Source organism: Pleurodeles waltl, chromosome 7 (genome assembly GCF_031143425.1).
Source record: "Pleurodeles waltl isolate 20211129_DDA chromosome 7, aPleWal1.hap1.20221129, whole genome shotgun sequence".
In the NCBI taxonomy this organism is placed as follows: Eukaryota; Metazoa; Chordata; class Amphibia; order Caudata; family Salamandridae; genus Pleurodeles; species Pleurodeles waltl.
This window is the reverse complement of record NC_090446.1, coordinates 911,181,077-911,207,762: the sequence shown is the minus strand read 5'-3', so window position 1 is coordinate 911,207,762 and position 26,686 is coordinate 911,181,077. Positions and strand designations below refer to the sequence as shown.

The 26,686-nt window shown below is 44.1% G+C and overlaps 1 protein-coding gene across 1 annotated transcript in view; it reads left to right on the top strand.

Annotated features, from left to right (window-relative positions):
* Nucleotides 1-26,240, top strand: part of RBM22 (RNA binding motif protein 22) — a 62,545-nt gene extending 36,305 nt beyond the window's left edge. The window contains exons 9-11 of the mRNA XM_069199560.1: nt 12,591-12,679; nt 24,037-24,171; nt 25,732-26,240. Coding sequence (XP_069055661.1) covers nt 12,591-12,679; nt 24,037-24,171; nt 25,732-25,862 — 355 coding nt within the window. The 3' untranslated portion in view covers nt 25,863-26,240. The remainder of the gene's footprint in view (nt 1-12,590; nt 12,680-24,036; nt 24,172-25,731) is intronic.
* Nucleotides 26,241-26,686: the final 446 nt, after the last annotated feature.

Here is a 26,686-nt window from a genome sequence, read left to right as displayed (position 1 = left end):
CATGAAACCCTGGTGGATTAGGACCTTCACCACCTCCAGACCACCGGGATCTCCAATCCTGGCAGAGATTTGTGATTCCCTGGCGGTCGGGCCGTAATGTGGTGGTCAGACCGCTGCGTTGGCGGTGGTCCGACCGCCATCAACAAGTCTACTGACCGCCAGACTCGTAATGAGGCCCTATATGTTAGCAGAGTCTTGGGTGTGCTATGCATGTTCTTTGATTGTAACATTGCTGTATTATGTGGACATGAGGTTGTACAGATAGCGTGCAAACTTCATGATTTAAAGGTTATGGGGCAGTTGGAAAAAACCTTGGCTTTTTGGACCTCGCCTGCGAACATTAGAAGCCTAAGAACTATGGAATGGAGTGTAAGGATTGCTAAGGGATATATATGCGGTGAAGCTGGAAAGACGCAGTTTCAGATCTAGCACTAAATACTTTTTTGGGGGGGAAAGGGAGGGGTTTAATTTTTTCCTAAACACTCCCATATTTTGCAGATCAGCTGTGAAGAGGGGGAAAAGTAATTTACCCTTAACTAAACCGCTTTATCATTTATTTATTTTTTAAACTCGAGTTGGAACTGTGATATTCTAGTTCCACAGTTCACAATTTAGCCACTTGATTAAATGTTCTCCTCATTGGGTTGTTGACAGTATCGAATCTGAAAATCTAGGATTTACACAGGATCAGAGACTGTAGTAACCTCAAACAATATGAGGCAGTGTGCCCCTGCAAATACCAAATCGTACCAAATTAATCATCATGGTCAATTAAAAAAAAGCCCCAAAACAAGAAAATAATTATTGACCCCTTCTCCTTAAGTTCAATACCATGTAGGGTTATTAAGTAAAGACCATTACAGAAGGCAGAAATAATAGTCAAGTGCAGGGTAAATCATTATTAGGCTAACGCTCAGATGCAGCAAAAATCAAATCTCAGAGTAAAATATTTCTAAGTCCTAAGCAAGAAATAAACTGTTGCAGGTTTCCTCTCTAAAGTCTGGTAAACCAGACTCATAGCTCACCTCCAAAAAGGACCCTAGTATTGAACATAAACAGGGAAAATTGCAGTGTCAGCATAACAGGATCATATGTAATTTCACAAATTGACAAATGAAAAGCAAAATATAAAAGAGCATCATCAAGCACCATCCTAAAACAACAATATTCAACAACCCCTCGTGACCTGATGTCATTGGATGTGTCCGAACAAATCTAGTCACACTCAAAACAATGATGGTCTCAATTTATGAAAAGGCCTACAGTAGTACAGAGAGGAAGAGCCTTGAATATAGCAAAAGGCTTCTTCCGGAGTTCTTCGAGAACAACAAAGAGCATTAAAACAGTAACACTGTGCTACGTCTGATGAGGAGAAATTAAGCCACATCATGGTTGCAGTAGAACTCGAGGTGGAGTTTAGGCCTAGTTTAGCCATGGATAGGAAAATACCATTTAAAAAAGGTGCAGAATGTTTATTTTTGTACGAAAATGTTCATATCTGTAGTCACAAACGAAATCCTCTGTATCAGGGTTAGTCTTTGATGTGGGTTTGAGAAGGCTCAGACAAGGTGCTGTTGCCTGCTAGTACAGCAGAAGCTGACACAGAGATTGTAATAAGAGTTTGTGTAGCAGGAGCTCAAATTAGCCTGTGTGTACCAAAACATTTGCAGTTTCGGGAGCCATATGAGCTAGAACATGCCAGGTATTACACCTTATGCCCTTTAAAAAATTTGCCATACATTTTCTGCATAACTGCAGGCCTATTCAGGGTCTTACAGGAACAAGCTCTGGACATCCAACCTACTTGTCCAGTACTACATCATGAAATTGCCCATTTCTGCACTTGCCACTTGAAGGAACAGAGAGAAATATTTATTAGCCATGCATTTTCTTTCAAAGCATATCTAAAAATAGTGTTTCAACAGCTTCATGAAAATTATACCTTTATTGGCTACTTTCATAATTGTATTACACAGTTTGAAGAAAAAAAAACAGTTGCTTTGGGTAAGGGAGAGTTTTAAAGCATTATTACGTCTCCTAAAACATACCAATAATGAGATGTTATCATGTGATCTCCTGCATGCCTCAATATTTCCCTATAAGCCCCAAATATCAAGAACCACGGATCCTTATTTATATTCCTGTCTGTGTCACCAGTGCTTCCTGGTAGTGCTGTTTGTGTATCTTCTTCTTCTTTAGATAATGTTTCAGTGTTTTGCTCTTTTAAAAAAAAAACTTTCTTTATTGAAAGAAACAGGAATGACACATAGTATGAGCACAGGTAACCTCCGTACCTAAAAATGAAAGTACAACCAAAATACAGCAAGATACAATAGAACAATAGGAAAACTGCTGGAAGGGCTGTGGGCTGGGCAGAGGGCAACCGAAGGGCCTAATCCATTGCCGGGGATATGTGCCAAGGGTCAAGAGAAAACAAGAAGGATCTGCCAGGCCCCATGTCAAGTGCAGTGGGAGGGATAAGGAAGGAAAGGAGGAGGGGCGGAAGTAAGGGAAAAGCCGTTCAAAGGGGCAGACTGTAAGGAGGCGTAGGAAAGAAAGGGGGTGAGGGGAGGGTTGAGTGGTAGACGGGGCTCCAGAATTCAATTCTTCAGAGTGTGTGTGGGGGAAGGATGTGGGAGATTATGTGAGCGTGGTGTCACGATCAACTTCCATCGATACTGGGTTAGAGGGTAAGGGGCAGACAAACAGGACAGGGAATTCCAATCCTGCAGCAGTCAAACAGGGTCGGCAGCCTGAAAGCCCTGGGGGGGAAGGGGTGCAAGGGTGTCAGGGCGAATGAGTGAAGCAAGGGAAGGGTAAGGACAAGGACTGGGGAGTTGGCCAGGTCGGGCACTAGGATACAAGGTAATGGCGTAAGGACATGGGAGGCCGAGCAGAGTGAGCCAGACTGGGGGTGGTGGGGAGGGAACTAGCCAGGGAGGGGTTGGCGTCTCGACAGCCAGGGGTTGTGAAGAAAAGGTCCCCACGCTTCTGGGAATCTATCGTAATGGTCAGTGAGTCTGGCAATTATCTGGTCATAAGAGGCCCCTTGAAACAACATGCACAACCAGTCACCCGGGGTCGGACAGGTGGGTGTTCTCCAGAGCCTCATGATACAGATCTTGGCAGTAGCCAGTGCAGAGGCCAGCCATCTGAAGTGTTGATGCGTGATGGCCGGGCATTTGGCAGTCATGCGAGAGAGCAGTCTGAGCTTTCAGATCTTTGGAGAGAGCCACAGTTTGCTTGGTGATGGTGGTGGTGGTGGTGGTGGTGGTGGTGGTGGTGATAAAGGATAAGTAGGCTGCCATAGCACGGCAGTCCAAAAGGAGATGAATGATGTTGCCATCCAGAGAGCAACACCTCCAGCATGTGACAGACAGAACAAGAGAGGACCTATGAAGCTGGAATGGTGACCAGTGTCCGCGATGTAGCACCTTAAAGTAATTCAATTTGAGGTGGGCCTTTTTGAGGTAGCAATCATGATCCTCAAGCAAGTCATCTCAGTCCACCTTTGAGTTTTCGAGCTGTAACCGATCTGTTCTCCACTCCCAGACAGATCAGGCCAGAGGAGTGGAGTAGACTCTGTCCACCAGGACCTGGTAAAGTCCAGAAGCTGCTCACCTTTAGCCCCTTTTAGATACCATTTTTCTGTAGGTAGTCATTCAGGGGGAGGGTGCAGTTCCAGTGGGGGAGGGACCCAGAGCCTGGTGGAGGCAGCTTTGCAGGCATTAGTAGTCCCAAAAATGTATCATCTGAAAATCGTGCTGCTCCCTGAGTGATTTATCCCCCTAGATGCAAACTCCAGCCGGTGAGGCTCTGATTTTCCCCCAATCAGTAAAGAGGCGTTGAACCACAACGGGGCTTGGGCGTAAATGGTGGAGTGGATCCCCAGCAGGTGGTGTGGCTTACACCCCATTCTGGCGACCACGCTCCAGGCATGGTATGACAGTATAGACTTGGGGGCAGTCTCCATGTGCAATAGACAAAGGCTCCAGAGACTGCAGAGGAGAGAGTATTCCAGTGGCACCTAGCTGGGCATGTCCTGGGTGGTATGGATAATGTATGTGAGTGGCGCCAGCTGGGATGCCATCCAGCAGCGCCAAATGTTTGGCAGACGAAGGCCCCACTATTCAAGTGGCTGCATATAGCTTGTCCAACTTCAGCCCTGGCTTTCAGCCGCCCCACAGAAAGGTTTTTAGAGTCTTCTCTAAAGCAGCCATCAGGTAAACTGGGATGCGTAGAAGAAGAATATAAAACACATAGTTCTGTCATGGCATCACAATAACTTTTAGGAGCCCGCCCACCCCCCGATAGACTGAGAGAGCGAGAGAGAGAGAGACCCAGTTGCGACCAGCATGCAATAGCTTCCGGAATGCAGAAGTGGAGGGAGTCCAGATTGCCTCCCACGTGGTCTATTTCGAGATAAAAAAATAGAGGAAGGGGAGCATTGAAAAAGGAGCACTGCAAGGATTGTTGGGAGGGTGGAATCTTTTAGTGGGAGAGCCTCAATCTGACTCCTGTTTATCTTCTACCCTCAGATAGAAGAGAAGTGTTTAATCAGAGGAACGTGGGCTCACAGGGAGGCATCTGGGTGGGTGGGTGAGTGTAACCAGAATATAACTAGCATGCAGTTCATTTGTGTTCCCTGCTGAGAAGGGAGATGCCATCTATACCAGGGGAATTGCGGATTGCGGTAGCCAGAGGCTCCAGTGCCAGAATAAAAAGAAGGGGGAACAAAGGGCAACCCTGGCTAGTAACCTGACGGATTTCAAAGAGGGTAGAAGATTGGCCATTACAGGTGACAACAGCTGTGGGGTGGTAATATTTCCTCTGGACACAAGACTAACACTGCGCCCAGCCCACAACTTTGGAAAAGGTAATCCCACTCAACCCTGTCAAAAGCCTTCTTGGCGTCTTAAGGACACCGCCAGCTTCTTGTCCTTGTCCTGCTGAAACATCCAACGGATGTGTGATAGGAGCCCCAGGTGAGACGCCGAGGTGCGGTGGGGGACAAACCCAACCTGGTTCCTGTGCACTAAGGAGCCAATTGCCCAATACCTTGGCAAACACGTTTGTGTTGACATTCCCATGTCTTCGATGTAGTGCATATCAGTCGCTTTCAGGATTTCTTCCAGGGTGAACTACACCTCCAAGGCTAGGCCCTGGTCGACCGTGAGGTGAGGGGATCACATTAAGTGACAGTCCTCAATGTTGGCAGGTCCGAAAGGACTCTCAGATATTTAGTGGGTGGGTGAGGATTTTGCCATCCTCCCACCGAATGTCATGGTACGGGAGGCCTCCTGTTGCTCCAGCCCCAGAAGACTGCCTGCCTTCTCACCTCGCTCGTAACAGTTCTGTTAGAGGCGGAAAAGAGACGTTTCTACACAAGAGATATAAAGGGTATTATGTACTGGGAGGGGACTATCTCAGCATCCACCAGGTGGCCGACCAGAACCGCAACAATAAGGAAGAAAACTATTCAGGAACTGGTGCCATGCACTCCGAAGGTGTAGGAGTAGTTCCTCTCAGTGGGATGGAGCAGCCTCCATGGGTCTGTCAGGGAGAAACCTGTCACCAGGTCGCTGAGAGACCTCTCCCCATAGTATTGTGGTACAGGGGTTGGTCAGATTTGTCCAGGAACATGGTCTGGAACCATGTTCCGGCCCCCCCTTCCCTCCCAGGAGAACCTTGGTTCTGGGGTGTTGCTGAATCTGGGTGTAAATGGAGCCAATGAGAAGGACCTGATCATAGAGGGAGACCTTGCAAAGGACAAAGTGACTGTGCAGGTCGTGCCACATCTGTTGTAGGGTCCTAGCTGGCAGATGCTTAGCCAGTAAAATGTCCACTCTGCACAAGTAAAGCTTGGCAGAGGGGACCTCCCCTACACCCGTCCGGACTTTGCAAGCATGGTGCTCGCATCCCACCCTATCCCTGCGAAGTTTCTGGCTCTCCTCATCTGAAATGTGTGTCTCTTGCAGAAGTGCAATATCGGCATGCAGGGGCTGGGTATAACTAAAGATCTTCCTATATTTCGTGTAATGAGTGAGGCCATTCACATTCAGTGAAATCACTGTCTGGGGTTGGTTTGAGGAAATGAAACCCTACTGGAAAGCGTCTAAGGAGAAGGTGGTGAGAGAAACGAGAGGGACTGGATGAAGGAAAGAGGGACTACAGGCAGTGGATATGGGATCCCCTGTCGAGGAGAGCAAACTAACTTTCAACAGGCTGGAGGGGGAAGGCCAAGGCACTGGGGGCAGTAGGTGTATATTGCGAGTTCCCTGGGGATGGAGGGGGTGCCATGGTGTGGGATATTGGAAAAAAGCAAAAGTCAGCAAGTAGTGGACGGTTGGTGAGTGACCGTGGAGATCAGGGGACTTGGGAGTGGTGATGGTGTGTCCTGGTGTAAAGTAAACTGACCTGACCCGCAGGGACTCAGGTGCATGAGGTCTTGCCTGGAGGGGCTGCTGGCTTCAAGGGGTACTTGTCCTGAGATTGCATGTCCTTGCAGTGGGGAAACGGATCTTCGAGGCCCGACCATTGTCTGGTGATCTCCTCCATGCACTGTTGTTCTTCAGAGAGGGACCCCGAGAAGACAAGTGACTGGATTGGTGGTGGTGCGTCCGTGGAGTCTGCAGAGGGTCCCTGGTCCATGTTAGTAAGCACAATCGCCTTCAAATACCCTTCCAGCTGTCCAGGATCAATTAATTCTGTTGATCTGTTATCATGGGTGATCAGCATGACTGCAGAGGCAAGAAGGCCTTAACAAATGCCATTTGCTGAAGACAAGGGTGTAGTTAAAGCGTTGACGGGTGACCCAAGTTTCAGGGGAAAGTTTTAGGATAGGAAGATCTTGTGTCCGTCATATGAAAGAAGCCACTTTTTTGCCACCTGGATCACTTGGTGGGACTGTTGGTGATGATCTGCCTCAGGCCCTCCTTGGGGCAACGGACGGTGTAAATGGACCCTGTAGGCCATCTGGAACTCAAAGGGAGGACTGAAGGACAGGCCAGTCAGGGCAGGGAAGGGAAGAGGCCGGCCAGGAGTCCCATGATGTTACCCCCAACCCCCATATAATTTTTCTGGCAACGTGGCGATCCGAATGTTATCCTTGTGGGAGTGGTCCTCCAACTCCACCAGTTTCCGCTGAAGGTGCCAGTGATCTTCGGAAAAGCCAAGGTGTGTTGATCAGGTGAGGGCTTTCGGGCGCGTCTCAAAGAAGGGGCAGGCACACCCCTAGATCATGAATAGCGATGGCGCCTCTTTAGGCATTAAGCTCCCAGGCCTCATGGGCCCCTGGTACTCTGGCAGTGCATCATGACCAAGCCCACTTGCAGGAAGGTGGAGACAGTCGCCCGCAGTCACCACACTATAGGTCAGTGTGGTGTGGTGTAGTGTAGAGGTAAGGGCCGCCACTGCCCCTGTGATCCAGGTGAACCAGGCAGGAAAGCAGAGGAGGGTAGCGTTGCAAAAGAGCCCCCAGGCTCACAGAAGATAGTCTATGTCCCCTCACCTCCTGCCGTTGCGCAGTCTCAGGAGCAAAGGAAGGACACCAGCCGCAAGCGCCTGTATCTGCCCCCTTGGGGGATCGTGTAGTCTGTCAGGGGCCTTGTGCCCCAGAGGCTGTTGATGACTAGGGCAGCCGCAGGTGGCAGCGTAGGGTTCCACGGCCCTCAGAAGCAGTATCCGATTGGGGGGGGGGGGGGGGGGGCGGCGGCGGGCGGCGGTGGGGCCCATCTCCGGCCTCTTCTGTTATCTGGGCACCATCCATTTGCGGGGCACCAGATAGGAGCAGGCCCTGGGCAGTGCAATCCTTGTCCAGCCCTTTGAGATGTCTGAGTGGTTGAACAGTGGTGACAGCCTCCCTAGGGACACGGGCGTGGCAGTGATGGGGCCCCTCGACCAGGGGTGTTGGCAGTGTGGCCTTGCAGGCGAGCCGGCTAGCTGGGGTCTAGGTCGTGGTGATCCCGGTATGGCAGCTCAGCTGAGTTGATGGTTCCATAAGGGTGTGTGCGTCTCTTGCTGTGTGACACCCCCACGCGACCCTGATGTCAGCAGGAGGGGACATGTTCCTTGTGCTCCTGCAGGAGCTCTTCTATTGAGCCACCATCTTATCCAGGCGCTTAGTTGTTTTGCTTCTTGAGCCCATGGAGCTAATCCAGGCATTGGTTACCGGGACTCAAAAGCAGAGATCTTTAATATACTAGTCATGAAATGTCTTTGTTGTGCTTCCAGTAAAGTAACTATGGAAGGACAGATATGAAAAATACTGTTGGGCATATTTGAAAATATAACAACACTGGTGTCCTCAGCTTTGTCAGTCTATGGTTAATATATTGAATTATATGCTGTTTTATGAAAGTTTAGTTCTACTTCAATGAAGTGAACTTGATTAGAGATACTTGTGCCACCTATTTGAAAAAATAGACGATTCCTTGTGTTACATGATAGTGGTATATATATTTTGCATGCCGCTCTCGGCTACAATCTAGAATGTGGAAAATATGCTAGATGCTGGTAGCTGCTGAGGTGTGGTGCTGTTAGATGTTATATCAAACTATGACTGGAAATGGAACATCTACTCATTGCCAGTGCCTAGTTACGAATATCTGTCAGCGTTTCCAGCAACAACATAGAACAAGGAACGCTTCACACAGCTTTTGCCTGGCGAAGTTTACCTGAGGAGGGTTAAAGTGGTAAGAGAACCTCTGAAACTGAAGAGCAATAAACCCTGTGTTACTCTGCTCCGTCAGAACCCCTATAATAAAGTGTTGGAGCAGGATGTTTGGGGTGCGGCCTACAGCAAAATTACTGCTTGTTGTGAGCACTTTGGACATCATCACAGGCATAGTGAGGACAAGTGTGTGTGCCCTCCAATTTATGGCATGATATCGCCATCTACAGGATGAATTAAAATATTAACCGGCACTTCAGGTATATCTGAATTTACTGAAGTTGAAGTTAGGCATTGTCCGGACGCTTTTCTTGGCTTTGCAGTCTCAGTATGGGGTATAGCAGATATTTATTTTTCCAGGATTAGTCTGTTTTTAGCAACTTAACTGGATAGGAAGGAATATATGTAGATTCAATTAACTGAGTCCATAGCACCAACTGCCTGTAGAACCCATGAGAGCAACAAGAAAAACTAGTAAAAAACAATCATTGGCAACAGTAATAGGTCAAGCGTTTGTAATGCGAGTGCCAAGCCGTTGGCTATTCCAATGCTTGTTTATAACACACTGTCACAAAAAAGGGAAAATAAAAAATATTTAAAAATACTGGGTGAAAAGCAAATGTACATTAACGTGTACCAAAACTATACATTCATTTGAATGTTTTCAGTCTTAAGAAAAGGCATAATTTATATTTCGAATACTTTTCACACGGGGAACTTTAAACAGACTTTAAAAACAATTAGAAAGTGTCAGAATTTTAGGAGAACATATTCCCAATCCTAATTTATTTTTCACAGGACTAGAAATTGGATAAAATGCCAACTGCTAGAGCTCAACAGCTTTGATGCTCAACAGCAGCTCAGGGAGCAGGTCTATGTGGCTCCAGGAGGAGGGACCTCTCCTTTTCAGTCACCTTCTACCTCTACTGCTGTAAATGCAGCAGCCTGCCCATCCCACAGTGCCATACATCCTACTTTTGTGTGCTAAGGTCTGAGATTTAATACATGCATGTTGAATGCAGGAAAGAAAACAAAACCATCTCAGAGTCTGCTGTGTAATCACACCCTGTCAAAAATATACCTGTTGCTAAGGAAAGCATGTCGCTCAGCTCTGAGAGCGCAAGTGTTTGGGATGTGACTGAAATACCACTACATGTTGCAACGAAGACCGGATGATTTTGAGAAGCAAAAACCGAGACAGGCATGACAATCCAGACATAGTAGTAGAACACACAGAATGTGACCGTGGCTTTCAAACACTGATAACCGTTCTAACTCCCTTGTTCATTTGAACACTTAATTTACAAGGCTACTATTACATAACTTTAGCTATTGCATGACCTCCACCCAGTGCTGTCCCCTGCATGTCCCAATCCCCGATACCCAAGTCTCCCTTCTGCTTGGAGCAATCAGCTGACCTCCTCCTGTGCATCTTCAAAGAAAAAGATACATTATTTAAGTTGTTTCAGACTTTAGAGACTCATTTTGAAACAAGCATGTTTCAGGTTTGCTTTGCAGAATGACTTGAACTTTGTGCCAAAAACAGAACATGTATGTATAATTGAGAAAAATGTGGGACACTGGGATAGTTTTCTGAAAACTGGGACTGGCAGGGGAAATCCAGGACATCTAATTATCTTATATGGGGTGGAGAGAGCAATAAAACACATGCACTCTCATGGAGTGCTGAATGAAAAAGAAAAAGGTTGGTCCTGAGTGTGAGCAGCAGTAGGATAAAAGTCATCCGATCGAAAGAATGCTAGAACTCTTACCTCTGTCTGCCAACATTTTTTGTGATCCCACGCATCTCCAAAGCACATTTTGGTGGCTGTGCTTTTTCTACCATTACTGTGAAAAATGTTGGTATTCACTACCACCCAACTTAAATTAATCTCCAATCTTTACTTTAGAAAACATCTGAAGACCGATCTTTTTAGTAACCCATACATTCTTTAGATGTCATCTGAAGACGTATTTTTTTAATAACCCATACATTTTTTAGATGAGTATGATGGTAATTTCTATTTAGCACCAGGATACCATGTGCGTAAATGTTGCACTATGTACAAATATAAATACATAAGTGGTATAGAAGCTGTGCTCTAGAGGAGGGACAAACGCAAGACAAGGAAGGAAAGTCATTGAGTAATGAACGTGCAAAGAAGAGTGACAAAAAGCTGACCAGGGGTAAGCAGTGGGCTGGCACAAAGCTTATTTTAAATTATTGATCTGGTCCACACGAAATCTTTTCAAAACAAGCCACTGAAAGGTGTCTGCAGTCGAGACTTAAAATTAAGTAATGGTTAACAGTGAAAGGACCATGGACATTTTTGGTACTTATTGTGTCTTGTCTATCCATATGTACATAATGGAGTCACTACCCCCTTCTGTCTTTTTTCTTGAGACCTCATGTGAGTCATCAATGTGTTGGAAGGGCTGGAAAGACACTTTTGAAACTTGCTTGCAGTAGGTTTAAAAATGTTTGTTTCCTAAAGTAAATTGGCGTTGTTCGGACAGTCTGGTAGTCTAGAGAAGAAAGGTGTTAAAGAAGTTGCCAATATCTAACAGAGAAATGTTCAGTGATGATAATATGCACCTTGAACATTAAGGAGATCGTCAATAATTACTGGCAATGAGGGATTTAAAGGAAAACATTAGAGCCATCGTAAATGTGGTACTAAAGAGACTTACTTTCTTGTCCAGAGAGCAGTTATCAGGGGAGTGTGATGAACAATAAGTATCAGTCTTTTGGCATCCACTTGTAGATTGAAAGATTAACTTGATAAAATTATCAGAAACCAATTAATTAATAGGGCAGATGTGCTATAAAATTCAGGAGAAACTTCTCAGTGTGCATTTACCTTTATTAGGCAAAGCTGTGCAGAGCACTAAAAGAATTGATACTCAACCAAATAAGCGAGAGTGTAACATAATAAGAGTGAGAGTAGAGAATCTAGTCATAGTAGTGTAAGCATGGTGGTTGGGGGAAAAAAGACAAGATATGTGAGGTAGCAAGGATAAACGGAAAGTTTTTTTTTCTAATAGGGCCAGATGTTTTAGATTGGATAGCATCAGACACTTTATGACATTTGGTTATCTGTCCAGCAATGAAGGAAGATATTTATATGTAGAAAGGCCAGGCATTTTGATTGAGGGTGCAGGTCAGGTCATATATTTTCAAAATGACATTATTTTGAGGAAGGAACAGTTTTGAGCATGACAGTCTTTTGAGGAAACTGTTGACAATTCTCAGTAAAGTGGGATTACCAAAGAGAGTTGAGCAAATCAAGCTGGGAAAGGGAGGCAGTGGCGTGGATAGTGGACAACCCAGTTTATTAGTTTTTATATGTGAATTATAGGTGATTAAAAATCTATGTCCTGTTGCCCATGTTCTGCTTCCCCATGAACCTGTAGTTGTTGGGAGTCATTGATACTGCCCCTCCGAAAGGAATACTGAATCAAGAAATCAGGTTTCAGATGGAAGCTTGAAAGACCAGTAATAAAGATGTACAGGCAGGATTTCAGAGTGCAGTTACTGAGTTCATTTTAGCAATGCCATTTCTGGGTCTATGTCCCATGAGTCTTCTCACTCACACTCCCAAGCTCATTGTGACAGCTTGAGCATTTCAGTCACTCATACCGTTTTTACACTAAACAAGGAGGGTGGGGGGGGGTGCAATGAATGCCTGTGATTCTGTCTGACCAACCAATTTCAAATAGTATAATATATCAGTATGGATAGACATGCTTTAAAGATATTTCTTTCTAGTCTCATTTTTCCTTATTTGTCTCAGCTTCTACAACTGGGCATTCTAGACAGGCACAGGGGACTCATGGCGTATCAATGCGCAAATGTATTCTGAAGTGCTTTCTTATTTCCTTCCAGTGAGCTGTTTTCTCTTGCCTTATTTTTTTTTAGGTCACAGGCTGCCAGAGGAAAGGAGAAAGAACGAGATGGTATTACAGAGTCTGGGATAAGGCTGGAACCTGTCCCAGGGTTGCCAGGAGGTGAGTGGTCTGTTTCATGGTCAGGTCACAAGTGAGAAGCAGCTCCATAATGAATGAATGAATGATGAGATTATCTATGAAATGCATATGGATGCTTACATTATTCACGATGCTAGAACTACCTGAGGACAGATCAATAACTTATGCATCCCTTACAGAATAAAAACAACTTCAGAGGGTTCCTTAATGATTGAAAAATGTTGTAGTTGAAGAGAGAGTGGTTCCATATAGGAGTAGCATCAAATTGGAAGGCTGCCTGCCTGATCTTGCCATAGCAAGCATTAAACTGTCAATGTAGTTACCTTGCTGGACTGAAAAGAACAAGCAACCTATGGAAAACAAGGACACCTGCCTATGATATGTTTTATAAAGGAATAGCGTTATATTATATTCCATTTTCAGCTGGGAGCCAGTGTAGGATTCTCTGGGCCTCCGAGACCTGATCATGTTTGTGAAGTTTAAAAACAAATCTTGCTGCAAGATTGTGTATCATCTGCAGCCTGTGCAAAATCCAAGCCAAAACGTCCATACAGCAGGCATCTGTGCAATCTAGTTTTGAATTATTCACTAAGGCTCTGAGATGACAAGGGGTGAAAGAAAGAATTTACTTTAAAATTCTAAGTTAGAGGATACATATGGAAACTGCAGAAATTGTTTGCTAGAACCAAGGACTTATCCAGCAGAAATTGTAGGGTCTTTACTTTCTCAGCAGGCATTGGGGAGGACTCAAGTTAGTAGACCCATGAGAAGACCATGGGTTTCCTATGTCTTGTACTAGAACCTGGGTCTTGGACCCAGTAAGTCTCAAGAAATTGAAATTCATTCAACTCAAGATTGCTGAAAGGTATCCTGTTAGGTCCAGAATCCCTTGTCAAATCTTCGAATAAAATGGACGTCATCCCCATAAGAAATTAGTCTATAGTAAAAATCTCTGGTAATGTTGTCTAGCAGTCAAATGTGGATTTTAACGATAATTCTCGATGCAGAAGAACCTCAAGGTACACCACATGAAGATGTAACAACGTCACAACAAGAAGAAAGTAACGTCAAAGAGCATTTTCTATTTTGTAGAAAGGAGCCAAAGCTTTTTCTAGCTGTTCTTACCTCATTACCTCTAACCACTTAGCCGTATCAAGTGATCCAGTACTTTAAAGGCGGCTGATCGATCAAATAGCATGAGTCTGGTCATGATACTGCAATCTGTATTTCCTTTAGAAAAAATGCACCACTGATATTAAAGCAGCTTCTGTTCCCAGTGCTGCTCTAAATTCCATTGGACTATCAGCAAGGAAATTATATTCTTCCAGATATCCCGCCAATTAAGGGGTGTAGGAAGTTGGCTCTGTATGCACTATTTCAAAGTAAGGAATAGTATGCACAGAGTCCAAGGGTTCCCCTTAGAGGTAAGATAGTGGCAAAAAGAGATAATACTAATGCTCTATTTTGTGGTAGTGTGGTCGAGCAGTAGGCTTATCAAAGGAGTAGTGTTAAGCATTTGTTGTACATACACACAGGCAATAAATGAGGAACACACACTCAGAGACAAATCCAGCCAATAGGTTTTGTTATAGAAAAATATCTTTTCTTAGTTTATTTTAAGAACCACAGGTTCAAATTCTATATGTAATATCTCATTTGAAAGGTATTGCAGGTAAGTACTTCAGGAACTTTAAATCATTACATTAGCATGTATACTTTTTACATAAAACACAATAAGCTGTTTTAAAAGTGGACACAGTGCAATTTTCACAGTTCCTGGGGGAGGTAAGTTTTGTTAGTTTTGTCAGGTAAGTAAATCACTTGCAAGTCTCGGGTTTGGGTCCAAGGTAGCCCACCGTTGGGGGTTCAGAGCAACCCCAAAGTTACCACACCAGTAGCTCAGGGCCGGTCAGGTGCAGAGTTCAAAGCGGTGCCCAAAACGGATAGGCTTCAATGGAGAGAAGGGGGTGCCCCGGTTCCAGTCTGCCAGCAGGTAAGTACCCGCGTCTTCGGAGGGCAGACCAGGGGGGTTTTGTAGGGCACCGGGGGGGACACAAGTTCACACAAAAAGTGCACCCTCAGCGGCACTGGGGCGGCCGGGTGCAGTGTAGAAACAAGCGTCGGGTTTTCAATGCAAATCAATGAGAGATCAAGGGATCTCTTCAGCGTTGCAGGCAGGCAAGGGGGGGCTCCTCGGGGTAGCCACCACCTGGGCAAGGGAGAGGGCCTCCTGGGGGTCACTCCTGCACAGGAGTTCCGTTCCTTTAGGTGCTGGGGGCTGCGGGTGCAGGGTCTTTTCCAGCCGTCGGGAAATGGAGTTCAGGCAGTCGTGGTCAGGGGGAGCCTCGGGATTCCCTCTGCAGGTGTCGCTGTGGGGGATCAGGGGGGACAACTTTGGTTACTCACGGTCTCTGAGTCGCCAGAGGGTCCTCCCTGAGGTGTTGGTTCTCCACCAGTCGAGTCGGGGTCGCCGGGTGCAGTGTTGCAAGTCTCACGCTTCTTGCGGGGAGTTGCAGGGGTCTTTAAGTCTGCTCCTTGAAACAAAGTTGCAGTTCTTTTGGAGCAGTGCCGCTGTCCTCGGGAGTTTCTTGTCTTTCTTGAAGTCGGGCAGTCCTCAGAGGTTTCAGAGGTCGCTGGTCCCTTGGAAAGTGTCGCTGGAGCAGGGTTCTTTGGAAGGCAGGAGACAGGCCGGTAGGACTGGGGCCAAAGCAGTTGGTGTCTTCTGTTCTTCCTCTGCAGGGGTTTTTCAGCTCAGCAGTCTTCTTCTTCTTGTAGTTTCAGGAATCTCAATTCTTAGGTTCAGGGGAGCCCTTAAATACTAAATTTAAGGGCGTGTTTAGGTCTGGGGGGGGTTAGTAGCCAATGGCTACTAGCCCTGAGGGTGGGTACACCCTCTTTGTGCCTCCTCCCAAGGGGAGGGGGTCACATCCCTAATCCTATTGGGGAATCCTCCATCTGCAAGATGGAGGATTTCTAAAAGTTAGAGTCACTTCAGCTCAAGACACCTTAGGGGCTGTCCTGACTGGCCAGTGACTCCTCCTTGTTGTTCTCATTATTTTCTCCGGCCTTGCCACCGAAAGTGGGGGCTGTGGCCGAAGGGGGCGGGCAACTCCACTAGCTGGAGTGTCCTGCGGTGCTGGCACAAAGGGGTGAGCCTTTGAGGCTCACCGCCAGGTGTGACAGCTCCTGCCTGGGGGAGGTGTTAGCATCTCCACCCAGTGCAGGCTTTGTTACGGGCCTCAGAGTGACAAAGGCACTCTCCCCATGGGGCCAGCAACATGTCTCGGTTGTGGCAGGCTGCTGGAACTAGTCAGCCTACACAGATAGTCGGTTAAGGTTTCAGGGGGCACCTCTAAGGTGCCCTCTGGGGTGTATTTCACAATAAAATGTACACTGGCATCAGTGTGCATTTATTGTGCTGAGAAGTTTGATACCAAACTTCCCAGTTTTCAGTGTAGCCATTATGGTGCTGTGGAGTCCGTGTTTGACAGACTCCCAGACCATATACTCTTATGGCTACCCTGCACTTACAATGTCTAAGGTTTGGCTTAGACACTGTAGGGGCACAGTACTCATGTACTGGTGCCCTCACCTATGGTATAGTGCACCCTGCCTTAGGGCTGTAAGGCCTACTAGAGGGGTGACTTATCTATACTGCATAGGCAGTGTGAGGTTGGCATGGCACCCTGAGGGGAGTGCCATGTCGACTTACTTGTTTTGTTCTCACCAGCACACACAAGCTGGTAAGCAGTGTGTCTGTGCTGAGTGAGGGGTCCCCAGGGTGGCATAAGATATGCTGCAGCCCTTAGAGACCTTCCCTGGCATCAGGGCCCTTGGTACCAGGGGTACCAGTTACAAGGGACTTACCTGGATGCCAGAGTGTGCCAATTGTGGAATCAAAAGTACAGGTTAGGGAAAGAACACTGGTGCTGGGGCCTGGTTAGCAGGCCTCAGCACACTTTCAATTCAAAACATAGCATCAGCAAAGGCAAAAAGTCAGGGGGTAACCATGCCAAGGAGGCATTTCCTTACAAGGGGTAAGTAATTTTTCTCCAATCTTGGAGACTGTCCGCAAGTAGAGACCAGAGTCTGTAATTAGCTAACTTTACCAGGTCATTATTGAGTTTTTTTCAAAAGTGGCAATTTTGCATTTTATTAAAGATTTCAGAATAGTGGGGATTGCAGGAATAATAGCAGTTGAATTAGCCTTAACTATCTTATTTAGGCAGATATAATCAGGGGATCAAGATGTTTGAGAAACTAACTAGCTGTCTACATCTATCTCAGATAACGTAGATAGTGATCATACTAAAAGATTAATAAATGCTGTGGAAATTAAGGACAGCATGTTCATAATCTTCTTTTCTTTTTTTTTTTTCTTTCAAAGATCTGCTGTCCTTCTATCATGGATATCCCTTACTTTTCCTAGTGAAGGGTGAAGCTAACTTATCACAAACTGTGTTTTGAGATAGATTTATTTGTGCATTCAGTATTGGAGGATTTTAAAACCACGTGAAATAACATTTTAGGACAGATGGCAGATGTTACAGCATTACACAAATTGGATGTCTTGGCATTGGCAAGTGATTGTAAACTCTCAGCTGTGCTCTATAAACCAAGTGTGTATCTTCCTCATACGGTTTACACAGCCATTCCCTATGTTTGTTTACTTTTTTTTCACTTCTGGGTGCTGTTTCCAGCAGGAATAGTATAGGGGGACACGTCCACAGTACAGGTAATTTCTACCTTTACTCTTAAGTAGTCCACATTCTCTGGGTGTTCCTTGTGCTAGGAATGGGCTGTGCTTCTCCTCCTGGACAGTCTCTCCTGAAGGGCCAGGCAGACTCCTTGCATTTCAGCAGGAAGACTTCCAGGCAGTAGGCAAACCCTCAGCAGAATGTGCAGATTTCAGGTAATGTCCGCTCCCCTCAGGGAGATTGGCTGTCAGGCAGACACCAGCCCTGATCGCACAATCCTTGAAGTACTCTGCAGAGCACTCGCTTGCTCATGAAGAACTTCTGACTGGAACAAAGTGGGCTAGTTTGAGTCACACTTTGATACACAGTTTCGAGTTAGGGGGTGTGGATGTGGATCTTGTGTTTTTGCATCATTTTGGATTCTTTCGCTTTCAGATGTGTCAAGGCTGCTCTCCAGAAAGCCTTTTTGTATAGTGTGTTTGTGAAAAAGTAAAGCAACTGGGGCGGCTCTAAGAAAGAGCTCCTAAAGCATGGGCACGATGAAGTGAGAGTTCTCTCACCTGTAATCCTCCTTTCTGAAGTAGTAATCAGGGACAGACAATAGGGCAGGCCTTACCTAGAAATGTCCTCACCTTGAACAACATCTCCTCACCCCTGCCGTAAACCAAACGGTAGTGTTCACGAAGAACTACTCAGCAATCCCTTGCTAACAAAGTCTGCCTGGAACTTATAAAAAAGTTAGCTCTTTCTCCATCCTCCTCACGTTAGTGTCTGTATCTCCACCCTCCGGTCACAGGATGCAGGCAGTATACTTCCACTGCCTATGAAAGCTGTTCTCTTCCTCCATTTTGTGGCATGTCAAACCAGGGGCTTCCAGAACGGATCTCACTTGCCTCAGTACTTAGAAACGCTCACACTCTCCCAGTAGCATTCATGAATGGGCTTCCTCTGTCTGAGGCATTCTCCCAATGCTGCCTATAATAGTGACAGCAAATTGACAAGTACAAGATTCTATGACTAAGTCGGCACTTCAGTTTAGATTTTGCCCTTTCGCATACTTATAACCAAGAGTTACTGCGACAGTAAATTATAAATCAAACGTGGATCATATGTTAAGTTTATGTATCTGCCACAGATGCTGTCTCTGTGTATCTGATTTAGGCTTGAAGCTCTTCCTCTTGGGGAGTCCGTTGTGGAATGGAAAAACTGTAACCAGGCTTTAGGTCTCTGTCCCTGCAGTAATGCATTGGCTTACAAAGCTAAACATTTTCTTTTCGTCTCATTATGTGGGATTTCAAGGAAGCACCGGTTGATTCTTCTACTGTGGGTTACGATCAATGTTCCCTCTAATTACTTTGTTTGGTGAGTGGCAGTGCAGTGGCTTTGTGCACATTATTCGGAGATGTATGCGCAAATGGAACTTACCATTAGTCATTATGCAAGCAAGCCTGCTACCTCTTGGGTAATCGGGTGAAAGAACAGTATAATGTCTTCAGAGAGAGTGTCATGCAGCTCATGCAATAATCCAATCTTTGCAGTCCAACAGAAGATCCAGAGAGGAGTTTTGTTAAATTTAACATGGTCCTTTCCTAATTCACTGCAGCACGTCCCCTACCCAGGCTTCTTTCTGCGACACCCCCAGAGCACAGACTCAACTTCTCACGGTCCAAGTACTGTGGGCAACATCTTCAGGGTGTCAACTCAACCTTAGATGCCATCTTTATTTTGTGTAAAAAAAATTTAAAAAAGTGTATGTAGTGTATATATATATATATGTATGTGTACATATAAATATGTGTGTGCGCAGATGCCCACATTTTTAGGGTACCTCGACCACTTCTCCCATTGCACAGACTGCTTATCCCACTGCCACTGCTTGTTGCCTGCATGGACAATGCCAAATGCTGGGTTTCAGGGAAACAAAGCCAGTGAGCTTACCTTTCTTAACAAAAGATTAGCCCCAAGAAAATTTTGAAAACATAGTGCACGATTTAGATCTTGGCGGACGTGTTACTGTGTCACAAAGGTGAAAGATATCCCGTCTGCCGAAATATAAATCCCATTGATTTGTGTCTTATTATTAACCCCACAATGGGTTCACATATACCTATGGGGTTTTTAGTCAGTGGCTCACTCAAGCCCTAATTACCTGAGTGCAGCTAATGCGGTTTCATGTGCAAATGTTCATTTGTTCCTGAACTGGGTTTACAGCTTTGGTGCAAACTCTGTGAAATATGGGTTTGCACCCTTAGTTTATGCCAAGGAAAATGTTGCACAATTTGGGGCTTAGAGTGCAAAATAATACCTTGCACACCTCAGTCTCTGTAAAATTGTGCTATTTGCACTCATTCCTTATTCTGAGGACTGCAACTCCTGAGTGCAAATTGTACACTGCCTACTCACCACAATCCACGAAAATTGTAATTATGGGTTCTAAAATTTGCATCTGAATTAGCACAAAATTGTGATAAGGCACTCACTTGTCTTCACTTTCCAACTTAATATTTATTTTACTCACTATGATGCTTAGACAAAATCAGTCATACTTTAATCCAATAGCACTTGCTGTTATTGGCTATCTACAACACCCATCATTTGCGGGGCAACAGGCATCCTTATCAAATGAGGAATGTGGTATAGCACTCCAGTCTCACCCAGTCACCAAAAGTCACAGTGTAGAAGAACTTACACCTGCATGATACTGACAGCATAACTCTCCAAAACTAAATCAGACTCTGATCCGCAGTGGAGATGTTCGGAGTGTCATAATATGAAATACCCAACTGTGCTGCAATGTCATACAAGTACTTATACATTCTCTCCCTCTTTAAGTTTTTAGACAAAAACATGTCAATGAAGAGGATGGGGTACTGTTAAACACATATGACAATATGCTATTAGATCACTGAAAACTCAATCTTAAATTCAGAACCTTTCTAACGGATCAGCTAAGTAAAGCTTTCAGCTGATGTAGTAATGTAGAATTCAATGCTCCACTAGTATAAAAAATGTGAATGATCTGAAAAAGTGCATGTTTTTGTTTTTGTAGTTCTTTCTAACATACAGAAGGCCCAACAGGCATCAGAGCGCTTTACAAAGAGACTGACAAAAAGCAAACACAAATATTCAATACTGACAAAAAGGAGAATAACATCAAGATAAATAGCAATATTTCAATTTGAATACAGGTAAACGACCGTCATGATAAGGGAAAGAAAATACTCTGTCGGTGTATATATACACATTTATATACATTTTCTTTCCTTTCTCTTGACAATCAAATGTTTACCTGTTCTCAGTTTTTTATATATATTTATATATATGTATTATTGGGTGGTTAAACTAAGAATAGTAGCTTCTAGTGGTATAATGAAATGTTTACAAAACATTCTAGGTGGGCGAGCCACTGAAAGCTCGAGCCTGAAGGTTCTGTCTTAGCTCAAGGTGCTTTTGGAACCTCATGCCCATAACGAGGCAAGCTTTCACATTGCTTCTGCCTGCTTCCCCTCATGTACCCTGGATGCTGTGTTATAACCAGTGTTGTTGACTTTGGAGCAGCGAAATCGGATTGGAGTCTCAGAGTAAACTTAACCTTTTATGATTCTGGGCAAATCACTTACTCTCCCCATGCCTCTAATCAATAAATGGTGACCTTGTGTAATGTAACTGGTGCACATGTAAATTGCTCCTATGCCTTTGGGTAGTGTTCATGCTATATGAAAACTGCGGAAAAGTGCACAAAGAGGTAAAGAGAAAGCTTTAACATAAGGAAAGTCAAATAGATACCCATTTACTTCCTGATTTGTACAAAGAGACACCAAGAAACCTCTCTAAATCGTGGCTTCCCCACTTAAATTGTGTTATCTTAGGCAAATATTTTATTTTAGCAAAACTAATGTTTCTTCATTATTGCGTAAAAAGCACTTTCAAGTATGTGTTCAAAATATCAGTTGTACAAAAACCTATGTTTGATTTAGTAGACTATAATATCGTTCTATAATAACCTGGGTCACATATACAGGGTTCACATGGAAATTGCTTTGCCTCCTAGTTTACTCATGGTTCATGTTTAAATAAAGTACTTCTCAATGCGGTGCTATGAGCTAATGTATTAATGTCAAGGCTTCCACATGTTAAAGAATTGGTGTAGAGTTCCCTGTTAAATATTTTCAAGCCCCGGCTCTTGCACGGGCTCTCCCCTTTAATTTGTTAGCTCGCCCTCTTGTACAAAAGTTTGGGATCCCATGTTTAAGAAAAAAAAAAAAACTGTGGAAAGGGAAATCTCACTGTAGTGTGCAGTGAAGTTGAAAGGAATCAGCAAATTTTGGCGGGCCTCTTTGTGCATACAGTGTGGAATCTTGCAGCCACCTTTTCCAAAATGTCATACTTGAACTTCTTTTCGCTAACAGATTAGAACACAAAGAATGACATTTTTGGAAAAGGCAGCTGCACGCTACAGTGAGATTTAGTTTGCACATAGATTTCTGGTTTGTTTTTTAACATGGGATATGTCATTAAACTCCAAAGTTTTGTATAGGTGGGCAAGCAAAAAATTAAATGAGGAGCGCCCCTGCAAGAGTCCTGAAAATATTTTAAAGCAATCATTTGCATCAGTGAATGGGGTGATCTCCATCGTATTTGGCAGCGTTTGTCTTTGAGTTCTGAACTGCAATAAAAGTTAAATGCTTCCAAATATGATTGAGATCACCCCATCGGCAGATGCAAATACTTGCTTTTCAGGTTTAATTAGCCTCCTTTGTTTTCATTTCTCACCTGCAAGATTTTTCCACTTAGACCTTAAAGGTCGCTCCTTTGAAATGTGCGCTCCAGTGTGCCCCCTGCACGGAGACTGATTGCTGTGTGCGTGGCCGCCCAGGCGCTCACCTTGGAGGGAACATAGGTTACGATATGAACATAGTTGCTGGTGCATTTGAATTTTGCTACTCAACAAGTAATTAAATTGTGACTTATGCTGTGGCTATATATTTACTCCATCCTGAGACACCCGTTTGAGATTATTAGTGATGTAGTAATCCAAGTGAAATCCATAGTTTGAAAGGAAACCACTTTTGGACCTATGCTTGGCACGTAACTCGACTCTCACCTAAGCGCTTTTCATTTTCATTGTGATATGCTGGATATCTGTGTGCCAAATATATTTTGACACTGGGAAATAAAAATAAGGTGCATTGCAAGCAGGCAATGTTATAAAGTCTGTAGTTGTATATTGTTTTGTCAGTTTACTAGGAATTATCTACTGCAGTGCAATGTTAGGGATAGTACTGTATGTTTTAATTTTCTCACTGCTTTTACATACCTTACTGTGCAGATTTCTAATACATCATGGTTTATATGCATCATTCAGTGCATTTTTATATCTGGCGCAAAATATGCATATAGAACTATAGTCCAAGTTTACCAGTATGGCGTGCCCACCTGGATCATAAGTAAGGCGCTTTGTTCTATTTTACTGTTCCACTCGTTGTTATATGCTTTTATATACTAGAGTCTTAATTGCCCAGAAACAGACTGTCTACTGGGTTAATGAGTTATGAAACTCTGGTTAGTTTTTACCCCCCAAGGAGGAGGGAATTGTCAACTGTAAGAAACGTTGCTGCGTTAGAGGTCTGATCACAGGTAAATCTGTGAAGGTCTGATTAGAAGGGGGTGGTGTAGATGGTTAATGCTATCCATATAGCATGCAATTCACTAATTGTAGCTGTAGTTTCTTGAAAATCTGTCCTGATTATGCTAACTGATAACGTGTTCTGCATTACCACGCATCTGAATTATTTCTTATTCAATTTAAGCTGTACTTGGCCTCTAGTCTTAATGTTTTTGCACTATATGGTAAGTGGCTCATGATTTGAATGTACTGGATTTGTACAGAAGTTTCTAATCTCTATAACTGAGACACTCTCTCGACTTGTGCACGCTAATGGGTTTTCTCCCTTATTGAAAGGAAATGTGCAAATTGTATATTGAAAAATATCGGAAGTGAACCAAAATCTGTTGGCACTGGATAGGGTACATTTGCCAAAATAACAGATACCTTTTAGAGTAGTAACGAATATAAGTTGCCGAGGTTGCACCAGGGACTGTTGTGTGTGTATGGGATCACGCTGCAGTGTAGCATAATGTGTAGCATAATCTGCTTTGCTGCATCATAGGCAATTACTCTGTGGTGTCCAACACCAACTGAGTTTTTTGGGGATGTTGCTTCAACAGCATCCCATGAAAACTCTATTTTAATGTCTCTTTGCTTGTAGGCTCGTATTTGAAGATCAGATAAGCAGCCAGTTGGGACACTGGCGAGTTCTGTTGGATTTTAGTATTGAACTTTACAGGACTATGCAAGCCTTTGTCTATACAATCGTTGCAAAATGGTGTTTGCATCAGCTGCACAGTCTTCCACCGTTAAGTCAGTGGGAACATTCTAATTTGGGATTAGATTCAGTTTAGAACCTTCGTGTCTCTCTTCAAAATTGATCATGAGCTCCCATCCTTTGCTTTGCCTGAGCGGAGAGGGATGGATTGCACTGTTTAGTATCTTGGGGTGGGTGGGGCATAACAAGAAGGTGGGGGGGGACTCATTCTGCCTCTCTATTAGTGCTGCGGATAGGTGTCTGATGTTTATGTTGCCTATACATTTCTGATGTAGTGCATTCTTCTCTCCCACAGTTCTCCCTCCTCCTCCTCCAGCAGCAGTGCAAGAAGAAGAAGCTCCCTCCAACTTTTTCAACCTCCCTCCCAGTGCCCCTGCCGTTGTCAACATTGCCTTGCCTCCACCTCCGGGCATCGGCCCTCCTCCTCCTGGTTGGTCTATTTCCTACATCGGGTTTAATCATACAAAGTTGCAGACACTGAGTGGAAGGCACAGCACTGCCGTAATTTAACATTCTGTGTATAATCATACAGTCCAGTGATTGGACACAGATACAAATTTGCAGAGCATGTGACTTTATAAATGTTTATTGCTGTGCTGCATATGAGAAGTTAGTTACATCCAACTTTTTTTTCAGTACAGACTTACTGTAGAATCACATGCTTAACAACTTCCAACCATCTGTACCCCACTTCGAGTGATAGGAAAGTGCAAAATATATATTAGCATTTGTATATGCTTACATTAGCAATTTTATGGGGGTATACTGCATTGGCCTTCCTGGATTGCACGGTTATGGTGTTTTCCCAGTCGATCTACTTAAGTTGGATATTGCAGTCTGCTTATTCCTTAGACCGTGTCTATTGCATGCTGTGAATTTTAAGCATGGGTTCAATTGTAGGAGTACCGTAAGTGGTAATGTTAAATGGGGGAGTTGTTAAGCAGCGTAACATGTAGGAATGACCTGCAAGATCATCTGGGCTATTACAATTAAAAATTATACTGTGGACTGAGAGCGAAATTTAAAACTTTGTTTGATGTTGAATGCAGAAATGAGTGGTGGTGAGATACTGGGAGATTCTTTTAGTAGGACTTAGCAGCCAAATTCAGAGAGGAAAAATGTTGGATGGGGCACGTACAATAGCTCAGAAATTTTTGAATTTGTACAGCACTGCCTCTGTTTTGAAAGGACTAATTGAAGAAGCTTTAGTGGCAGAAGAAATCTGGTTTTGATGATTTGCAGAGATAGGTGTCTGAAGAGGAACAAGAAAAATTAGTGGTGCAATAGATACAGGTGATCTGTGCTTTTGAAAGTTCAAGATACAATTGGATACAGTGAAAGTGGGAATGGAGGTTGTAGTTGAGAAGTTAGGCAAGCATTTGAATAATGGTTTGGATCTTTGAACAGAAGTATGTAGCAAATGGATATCAAATGTATCGTCTTCTAGTGATGACTTATTGCTGGTTGTGCTTAGTTTGGAAGAGAAGGGTATAATAAATTGTTTCAAACCAATTTATTGAGTACGTCTATAGTACAGAAACACACACAAATCTACAGGTACCTCTATTACTAGTTGACTGTCCTACACTTTGTCATCGTATTACAAAGTACCTGCTTGAACCCTCAAATCTTGGCATCTTACAAAACAATCACATCATGATTGGACAGTTTGCAAGGTCTTCACTAATGGGTGGTGATGGAGAGAGCAAACAGAAGACAAAAGAATATAATTGTCTTGAAACAAGCAGTCAGAATCGTCTTGCCCACATGGCAAGGGAAGAGAATGTAGGCAGCAGACAGTGCATAGCTTTCTTCATTTGTTAAGCCATTTGGGTGCTGACATTATGGATGGTGGACAAGTTGTGTGACTGGGTTGGGAAGCTTAGGGATGTAGCTGTGCAAATGATGTATCCTGTTATTGGCAAAGTAAATGTTACTATAAGGTAGGCTTGTATGTGGAATTTCATGATTGTCACCTTGTCTCTTGCAGGTTTTGGACCGCATATGTTCCACCGCATGGGACCACCTCCTCCCTTCATGAGAGCACCTGGTCCTATTCACTACCCCTCCCAAGACCCCCAGCGCATGGGCGCCAATGCTGGCAAGAGCGCCAGTGCCTAGCCCAATAACATGAGGAATGGATTTGTGTGCGTTTACTTCATGGAACATACCACAAGTGGTCTGCTGGAAGCAGACGTTAGACTTGTTGGTCGCAGCATGAAATCATGCAGGCCATCTCTACCAGCAGTATAGGATGTTTCTGTCACTTGGCCTGGGAGAGGCTAATACTGCCACCATCTTTGACAGTGGTTCTGAAAGTTTAATACCTGCTAGATACACTGCATTGACTTTTGCTAGCTTGTTGCTAGCCTCCTGTATTTAAGGCCAGGCCATAGGTGTGAAAAATACTGAAGACTGTGAGTTGGTTACTTTTTTAATGTAAACATTACAAAATGGCTGTATTTACAAAATCCTGTGATTAAACTCATTTTTCAGGAATCTTGTAGTTGCAGGCACTTTATACAATGGCGCATAGACAATTGATTGGCTGTGTATGGTTTGGCACTGTTATAAGTCTTTCATCCCTGACTAAGACAGGTTTCCTTCTCACTTCCAGTGGTTATTTTTCTTTATAAATTTGTGAAAGTAATTTGGTGTTCGCAAGTTAGCCACCTGGGCTGCCTTTGCTTTTCCCTGTGTTACTGTGCTCTGCATCATGCTACATCCAGAAGCTGATGCATATAAACGGTACGCTTATTTGCAGCACTGAAAGTAACCCTTCTTTTAGCAGACCTTTCCTCAGTCATCTTGAAATAGTTTGATTTGTGAACCATGCCGTAAGAAATGTTTTTTTATGAATTGCATCAGTTTTATATGGCAAAATATTACATTGTTATTGGTTTATCATGTGAAGTTTCATTTTGTGTAGGCATCTTCTGCCTCTC